The following is a 9,018-nucleotide window of genomic DNA, read 5'->3' as shown; positions in this document are numbered from 1 at the left end:
TGAAACAAAAACAACTTATGAAGATCAATATTTATGAATATCTTTTATGCCATTTTTCCTTTTCTTTTCCCCTCATTTCTTCCATCCAAGAACCCTAACTTGATGAGGTGGTCCATCGATAAAAAGGAAGAGTCTCCTCCTATGGATATTGCCCTAATGCTAAGTCATTGCTTGAAAAGAAAGAAAGAAACATACTTTTATTATCCATAAAAGAGCTTACCCTACTTGATGCCTCCTTTATATATACAAGTATCTGATGCCTTAGCCATGTTGTAGACAACTAAGGCCAATAATTAAAAAAAATAATGATGGAATCTTCTCTTATTGTATATAAAATATCATGATAGTAAAAGATTAAATTCGTCACCTCAACAATCCCACGACCATCTATGAATAGACAAATCGTGCATATGAAATATCATGCACAAAGTTATCGAGGTAGATACGATCATATGCATCAATAAGCCATTCATAAGTTACTAACCAAAGTCGAGTCACATTAAGTTGTTTATGGGCCAAAGACATCATGACTTAGGTTGTGCTCCAAAGACAATTTTGGAATAACATGACAACCAAAGGTGTCTAAGAAAGAAAGAAAAAGAAAGATGACAAATTTTCTGTGATCTGAAAGGTAACTATAGAAGGCACAACTTGCATATATCAGTCATTTACAATCTTTAATAGCCATAGACACACCGACTACAGTTTAGGATTGTCCTAAAATACCAGCAGTTCTAGCAGTCATTACACACCATGTACAAGCAGATAGTTTAAGGTAACATACGGCACACCATTTATGTTCACTTGGACCTCGCTAATTCTTCATCTTTACCAGCATGAGACGACTTGTAATTATACTACACAAACTCGGCGCAAATGATCCCTCTTTCGGTAAATGCTGACACGAGCATTGGACAAAGCTTAGCGAGCATGATCTTAAACCCGGTGGAAGAGCTTTTGCAGCAGGTGCTGGTATCTTCTCCACATTCGTACGCATGCCCGACTTGAGAACCCTCCAAATATGCCTTGCAGGCATTGAGAATATGAGACGATCTGCGAGTGAAGTGTTCCTGCACGAGTGCTTCAAAATGCTGCATTTGCAATAACCCGGTAGGAGAGCATTGAAGGTGTCATTTAGGTGGACAGACGAAGGTAATATAACCAATTTGCTAATGCATAGTCAGATTACCTTAGGCGGCTTGCGTAAGATGTATAGCATAGACTTGCATGACTGTAGGAAAGCATTCTCGTTGTACGTAACAGAGTTCTTCTCACCCTCAACTCTTCCAATCTGTTCGTCGAATCCTGCCTCATTGAAGTAAGGCTTATCATTGAGAACGAGTGCCTGGAGTGATAGCAGCACTTGAAGAACAGTGGAGTTCTCAGGATGCCAGACTTCACTACCACTTCCTATCCATGTCTTGAGGAGACTAAGACAAACCTTTCCTGATTCATACAAGTTCGGGTTTAGTCGAAGCCCCCCAGAGATGTAGTGTACAACCTAATAAATTCAGTAGAAGGGTGTGAAAATCAATATCAATATCGGTATTAGAAGATTCAAAAACTTAGATAATAGCCCATATCAGATTGGTTGAATTGACAATAACCGAATCAGTAATTTTTATATTTATTAACTCTCAATATTATTGAAGTGAAATATTTCTTTAGAATATTAGATAGTTTCATTTATTCTATTAGATCTAATAATGACAAATAAATATAAATATAGATTAATATAATTATGCTCAGATTAAAGTACTTCGCTATGTATGTTAATATCATATGCATGAATTCAAGCATATCCACGAAAGTTACTTGCCTAACCTGAACTGTAATTTGGATTTAACTTGCAGATTATTATCTCTTTAAATATGATGATCGACTTAAAACTAAGTAACAATCCTTTGCTTTCTAACTAAGGATTTATATACATTTATACGAAATAAGTTGTGCTAGTAAGATTAAAGAAAGTTAAACAGAATACTCACTGGAGGTTCAAAAGGATAGTCAGAAGGAAGAAAAATATCAAAGAAGAATAGAGAATCATGGTAGGGGGTTCCAGGCGCGCCAATAATAGATGCCCTCAGAAGATCCATTCGCTCCTCGTAAACTCTAACATAGATCGAATCTGGTGCATACAACCCATCATTAGCAAACTAGAAGCAACATGTAGATATGTGTGGCTGTCCAAGTGGTTTTAAAACTAATATGATTCACTTTCTGAACTTAAGTATCAAACTCACTGGGTAAACATAAGTGTCATTAATGTTGTTCCGTTTATGCAGTAAAGTTCATGAAAAATGGAAAGTTGCAAAAGTTACTTCATTTAACAAAAAAACACAGGTATAGATACAGAAGGAATTATTCTTTTTTAAAAAACAGACGAGAACTAGCACAGTTTTAGTGAGAAAACATAATAAAATAGAGTTTGTGAAAGAAAAAAAGGATGCTCTATAGTTCTTGATTGACTGAGTCTTAATTCTCTTCGAGTGAATGGAAAAACTGTAATGCAATGAATCTCATTGTTATGAAAAGGTTAAGAAAGAGAACACACCTGGCAAATCAACTTTTAAGGCACACCATTCTTGTTGCACTCTCTTAAACCAACCTTTCTTGATCTGATAAGAGTGGCAAAAGAAAATAAAGCATAAAACTGTGTGCTTATTGACAGATGTATTAACTTTACTAAGAAACTGTGCACAAACCTGAGACAGCATCAATTGATTGCCAGTGCCTGCCACAAAATGATGATCTGAGTGATCATTCACAATATCAAATTGTTTAAATTTTCTAGGCTCATCATTGGTGGGCACGGAAATCAGTCCTTCAGTTTGTTCGATCTCCTGTACTTGACATTTCAAATCACCAAGGCATATATCATCTGGTTCAGTCTGAAATTCTTCTGTCAAATTGTTATACTGGGAAGCATCCTTCTGTAAGGAACCAGAGTCTGAGAATCCAAAGATAAGGCAGATAAAGATTAAAAAAAAAGAGACTTAACTGAACTAGGCAGAGTCGAGACAAGGGATTTGAATAATCTAGTAGCAACATGTGTGAGGAAGCCAAAAGCCGTCCTCGGAGATAAAAGCGATGCAGCTTTCCAAATATCTTCCATGCAACTTCCATTAGTATCCTTCATAATTTTCTGGAAAACATAATTTTGATAATTAAATTCTTCCCTTCCTTGAAATATCTTGGCATGGCAAGGGAGGGCACATGAACAGACATGTTTATTAAAGAATGGGGTTTGGACCTGTTGTTTTATACTCCATGGTAGTTTCTCTTGATCATTCATTTCATTGTCAGCATGTAAAGTGAAAGACTCCATGTTAGTTGACGATGTCGAAGTACGGTGAAGAAGTCTATCAAGTCCAGATATTTCAGAATATATAACCTGAAACCATAGTTCAAATTACTGATCCTGTTAGCAGAGATACATTGATGATAAGAAAACAAAATAAAAAAAACAAAGAGAAAATAAAATTTTCTTTGCTTGTATAAACATGTAAGATAAGTCTCGCATAGGGATTCATTAGCGCAGGGGAGGGAAGGACAGAAGAGTCCAAGGGAGAGTCAGAGGAAGAAATTTCCTGAATCAGCATGGGTTAAAAGGTAAACATTATGGTGAGATATTGGAGGTAGAGATGAAACAAGGTAAGATTATCCTCAGACCCTATGAGGGAGTTTCTCGAATGAGCCCTACCTCTCACCGCCAAGTCCTTCAATCCATACAGGCACAAAGGAAATCAGACCAGATAGGCAGACAAAACAATTTGGGATTTTGCAGCAACATTGAATATGCTCAGAAGTATAAACCAAATCAAAGGAAAAATAAAAAATAAAGCTTAAAAATAATGTTGCTTAAAAACCAGAAATATAAAATGAAAGGAAAATCTTGGTAATGATTAAACAGATGTCACTTTTGATAGTCAGACATACCTTGGAAATCACACCATTGGCCCATTTAACTTCAATGCGTTCATCCATGAAACCAATAACATTTCCTATGCATGATAAATAACCTTCAACGTCTATATTATGAAATTCAACAATTGGCTTCTCAAGAATCTCTTTCTCATAGGATAATCTGTCCACAGCACCAACCAAATTGTTTCTTTCTTTCTGATCACTCATTTGTGCATCAAGCATATTTTCTTCCACTTGGTGAAAACTAGGATTTTGCTGGAGAACAACATCACCAATGGAAAAGGATAAATCAGGGTGCTCGATAAGTTCATAAGCACTCATAACCTCACCACTAACATCAACATTTTTGCTAAATTCTGAGAGTATCCATTTTACTTCCACAGTCTGCTCGCTCGTGTCCACATTTTTCACAATTCCGAACAGTTGGGGTCTTTGGACATGAACATCTTCCAATGTTACCTTTTCGAGCACAAACTGTTCCGGCCAAAAATCATGATCACCAAGGTGGCTCACTGGAGACAGGGACTGAGGATCTACTCCAACTGATTTTTTGCCATTTTGCCACAGAATATCGACCTTGCTCTTGGTCTTGGCAATCACATACATTTGTGGACTTTCTATATCCAATTCTTTCTGCATCTTTGATAAGCAAATTGGAGAAGGTAGAGATTCTGGCTTTTCTGTAGCCATGAGCAGATTAACACAATGATCTTCTGGAAGTTTACACCAATCACCAAGTTGCCAATTAGCATGAGGAAAACATGATAACAAAGTAAGAGCCTTTGGATTTTGAATACGGCTAGGAGTTGCTGAACCTATGTCCTGACGCAGAACTGAAGCAATCCAACTAACATGCACTTCCCCTACCTCTACGTTGCTGACAATACCTTCATTGTGATTTGCTTTGAGTGAACCACACAGCCACGATTTAGACTGGGACATTGGCTGAAGATTGGCGTTCACTCGCTGACCTGGATAGAATGGAAATGCTGAATCTTCAATGACTGGAGAAACAGGAGTTAAAACTTTTGAGTCTGTTATCACCATCTCATACTTAGTCCCATCATTCAACAGAATAGTAACAGCATCATAAACTCTTTCAACCCGTCCAAGCCATGGCCCACAAACTACAAAGTCTCCATATGCAAAAGACCTCGGCCTAAGGAGTTTCTTGCTGTTTATATCTCTTATGAGAGCACCAGAATTTGTTTCCAAATCCACAACTATATCAACATCTACAACCCGTCCCAACTGTCCCGAGGGATCAGTTACTGAGCAAACAATTTCACCAATTGTAAAGCCTCTCTCAAATGCAAGAAAGTCATCTATTTTTCCAATGCTCTCGTCTAGGCTAGACAAGATGCTTTGAGCATGTTCACCAAATACCAATTCACTGCAGTCCTGGTCCTCACTGTCACTTGTTTCAGTGTAGGCATCACTGTCTGAGTCAACAAAATCAATATCCATCTTCCAAGTACCTTCACAAAGCTAACAAGGCAGAAAGATAATTCTGAAATCAATAAAAGCTGACCATGGGACCTTACCATCAGCAAGATTATATGCTTGAAAAATCTGTGATTTACAAGATCCTATGTTTTTCTTTTCCAAAAAATATAATAAAATAGTTATTTTTATACAACCATGCAGTAGGAGTGTCAAAAATGAACCTGAACCAAAGACCCGATCCGAGTCTACCTGAAGAAAAATCAAATTTGGATTGGGGATTTTCGGGTTCGGGTAGGTTCGGGTTGGAGGGTTTCAGGTCAAGTTCGGGCTCGGATTGACCCAGGTTGACCCGAATTTAGAGTTTAGTAGATTTTTTGAGGTTAAATCAAATTTTATTTTGAAAATTACGATGTATTTATATATATTAATATGATAATGATGGAGTATTGAGATAAAAGAATTATATGAAAAATAGCCACACAAAAAAAACATTTTGAATCGGATTCGGGTTTAGGGGTATCGGGTTGTATTTGGGTTCGGGTCAGTTTTAGGTTGGGATTTTTTTTTAAAAAAAATCTAACTTGACCCGAATCCTACCCAACACATCCAAATTGGAGGGCAGATTCTCTGATCCGCTTTTTTTGGACCAGAGGAGGACCACTTGCATGTATTGGTGGGGAGTCATGGCCCCCACCTATTTTACAGGTGGAGTCATTACTCCCTACCAATGTATACAAGTGGCTACTTCTTTGATCGGCAAAAAACGGACCAGAGGATCTGGGCTGTCCGAATTGACACCCCTACCATGCAAGACCATGTGCTTTTGAAATGCATATTATAGTATGCATGAAAAGAATATGCGATGAGATAATACTCTGGAGGGACAAATATTATAAATAAATTGATTAAGTTGTCATCCTGTTAATCATCATATGGTAATAGAGAAATGAAAAGGGGAAAAGGAGTGTTGTATTTACCTTCAATAAATTTTGTTTTAACTAAATAGATGATAAGGACAGCAAGTTGATCTGTTAAAGTTAATCCCTGATGTTCTGCAGTCCATTGCTACAGTAAAGACCTTATTTTCTATCCACATGAATAAGCTCCAGCACATGATGGTAAAGACCAAAAACCAAGATAAAGAAGCAGGAGCCTACAATATCTGATTCTGTAATTGCCAAAGGAGATTTGCCCCAAAGAGCTAATATTTTCTGCAATCTGCAAACAGAAACTTGCCTAACAGAGTTGATATTTACCACAAACTGCCAAAGGAGATTTGCCCAATAGAGCTGTTAATTACTATAAGATGCTAAAGGGGATTTGCCCAACAGAGCTGTTAACTACTGTATGCCAAAGGAGATTTGCCCAGATAAGTTGATAGCTCTTTTCCCGACAAAGTGAAGTACCAAATTGCCAAAGGAGAATTGCCCAATAGAGCTGTTAATTACCGTATGCCAAAGGAGATTTGCCCAGATAAGCTGATAGTTCTTTTTCCTACAAAGTGAAGTACCAAATTGCCAAAGGAGAATTGCCCAAGGAAGAACACAACAAAACAAGCTGAGTACATCTTGACAAATATGATCTGACAAGAACAGCAGACATTTTATCCGTATCTTTTCTAGCAGAGGCGATCAGCAATGCTAATAGATATACCCAAAGTACATTTTACCCAGTGAAATCCTCATACCGTGGTGGTTAGTAGATGACACTTCAGAAATGCTAATAGATATACCCAAAGTACTTTTGACCAAACAATGCCATAGGAGATTTTTTTCCAAAGCAGGCAACGCACTCAAAGTGTCTCAAACTGCCAAAAGAGAATACCCAAATAAAGATTTCACATTGCTGGCATCACTTAATGAGTCAAATATGCAAGAGCAACCTGAAAAAAAAATAACCATGTTGTAGAATGTGTTATTAAACAGTTGATTGGAGAAATAACACTAAATTACTAATCTATTAACAGCTTGATAGTACACTGCTTTATGTATTAAAGGGCTAAAAACTACTAGTAGAAGGGCGACATTTGTTTCTGCAAGAAAAGGAAGGTGCCTTCTTTTTCAGAAAAGAAAAGAAATATTTTTAAGACATGAGGAAAAAGAATAACAGACCAATGGCGAATCGACATAAGGATCAGGGCAAACAAAAATGCCGACAAAAGACACTATATCAGGAAGGCAAAAGAGAAAGAAAGCGCAATATGAAGAAAGCATTATTAATTCCAGAAAATGGACACGAATGGGGAGGAGATTCACTGAAGTAAGAACATAGTTGCTCAGATCTTTGCATTCAAGTACAACCAAAGTCCCCAAATCACGCCAACTCAAATGGATTACACAAGTTATTATACCAAAAACAAAACCTATTTGTGGTCCTGCACAAGTCTTCAATCGATTTTTTTTTTTACTTTTCCAAAAGATTAGCTATTTTCTCTTGAAATTAAAACCCCAAAACCAATATACAGAAAACAAAACCGAAAGTGCTCGTATTCCTCAAAAAAGGACATGCGATCCGATTGATTAAATGGTAAGAACAAGATCTCTAGTTTATTTGGCCCCAAAAACACTGTTGGTAAAACAATCGCGTAATAGGAAGCTGCCTCTTCCTCCACTTAAATAAAAAAAGGTCATATTTCTAAAGAATGAAATCGAACTAACAAACGTTCTCAATTCATTCACACAAACCATGTTCCCGTTAAAATCTTCATTCAACCAAACAAACGAGTCTCGGAACCGTTCGCAGGCGCGTGGAGAGCTAGCACACGGCCAAAAAAAACACATTTTTACACACAAGATCGATAAAAGAAGCACAACCAATCATCCGAAACCCCCAAAAGAATAAAAGAAAAAGGGGCATGATCAAAAGAGACGCAAAGTCCGTGTGTAAGCTTTAGAGGCGTACCATTCGAACCTGCTCCGGCACGGAACACAAGAGAAGACGGCGGGAGAGTGAAAAGTAGGTCTTTTAGCAACGAAGCCCGACCCCTCTCCAAACCCCACCCATGGCGCCATCAGCAAAGCTGCCAACCATCACCCCAGAGACTAGAATTGCACCCAACCCTAACTTAGCATGCAAATGCCCCCCTTCTGGAACAAGATTCAAGATTCAAGGGCGGGTGCCTCCCCCGCTGCGATCTCCAACTGGCTTCTTCCCTGCTCGTCGTCGGAGCGATGTCTTCGTGGCACTCGAAGCGAAAGAAGGAGATTTGGATCCCTTCGCCTCTTCTTTTTATTTGCAGAGGTTGGTGAGTGGTTTTTTGTCGATAAATTAAGAAATTTTATTTTATTTTTTAAAAAAAAAAATTACTAAACACCTAAAAAAACCTCTAAGAAAATATTTATTTTATGGAAAAAAAACAAAAGAACGTTTAAATTATTAAAATCCTCAAAGATTACTCTTTATATAAAAAAAATCAAAACGACACTTTAATATTTTTTTATTAAAAAATATTATTATTTTAGTATTATTCTATCATCTACATAATAACAACTATTATAATGCATTAAAAGAAAACAATTTAACTTAATCAAAACATTATATTTCAATATATATTTTTTTATCAATTTTATTAAAATTATTTGTGGCATTAATTTTGACTTTTTTTAAAAAAAAATAAGGTCTACTTTGGCAACTAAAGGTGTGCTT

The 9,018-nt window shown here is 37.0% G+C and overlaps 1 protein-coding gene across 3 annotated transcripts; it reads right to left on the bottom strand.

The window, feature by feature from the left end:
- Positions 1–606: 606 nt before the first annotated feature.
- Positions 607–8,585, bottom strand: LOC122047778 (probable ubiquitin-conjugating enzyme E2 24). 3 transcript variants are annotated; one of them, XM_042609247.1, is made up of 10 exons: positions 8,275–8,585; positions 6,351–7,255; positions 3,940–5,415; positions 3,227–3,394; positions 3,002–3,145; positions 2,706–2,933; positions 2,555–2,618; positions 1,989–2,128; positions 1,190–1,501; positions 607–1,091 (listed from the first exon to the last, which is right to left on the bottom strand). In XM_042609247.1, exons 3-10 carry the CDS (start codon positions 5,392–5,394, stop codon positions 858–860), a joined length of 2,745 nt encoding a protein of 914 aa, XP_042465181.1. In that variant the 5' UTR covers positions 5,395–5,415; positions 6,351–7,255; positions 8,275–8,585; the 3' UTR covers positions 607–857. The 3 variants fall into 3 exon arrangements, with proteins under 3 accessions (XP_042465181.1, XP_042465182.1, XP_042465184.1); XM_042609248.1 differs by having other exon boundaries at positions 2,706–2,930; XM_042609250.1 differs by having other exon boundaries at positions 3,254–3,394.
- Between the last annotated feature and the right edge of the window lie 433 nt (positions 8,586–9,018).

This window comes from Zingiber officinale, chromosome 2B (assembly GCF_018446385.1).
Source record: "Zingiber officinale cultivar Zhangliang chromosome 2B, Zo_v1.1, whole genome shotgun sequence".
In the NCBI taxonomy this organism is placed as follows: Eukaryota; Viridiplantae; Streptophyta; class Magnoliopsida; order Zingiberales; family Zingiberaceae; genus Zingiber; species Zingiber officinale.
This window is presented reverse-complemented; position numbering and strand designations above follow the sequence as displayed.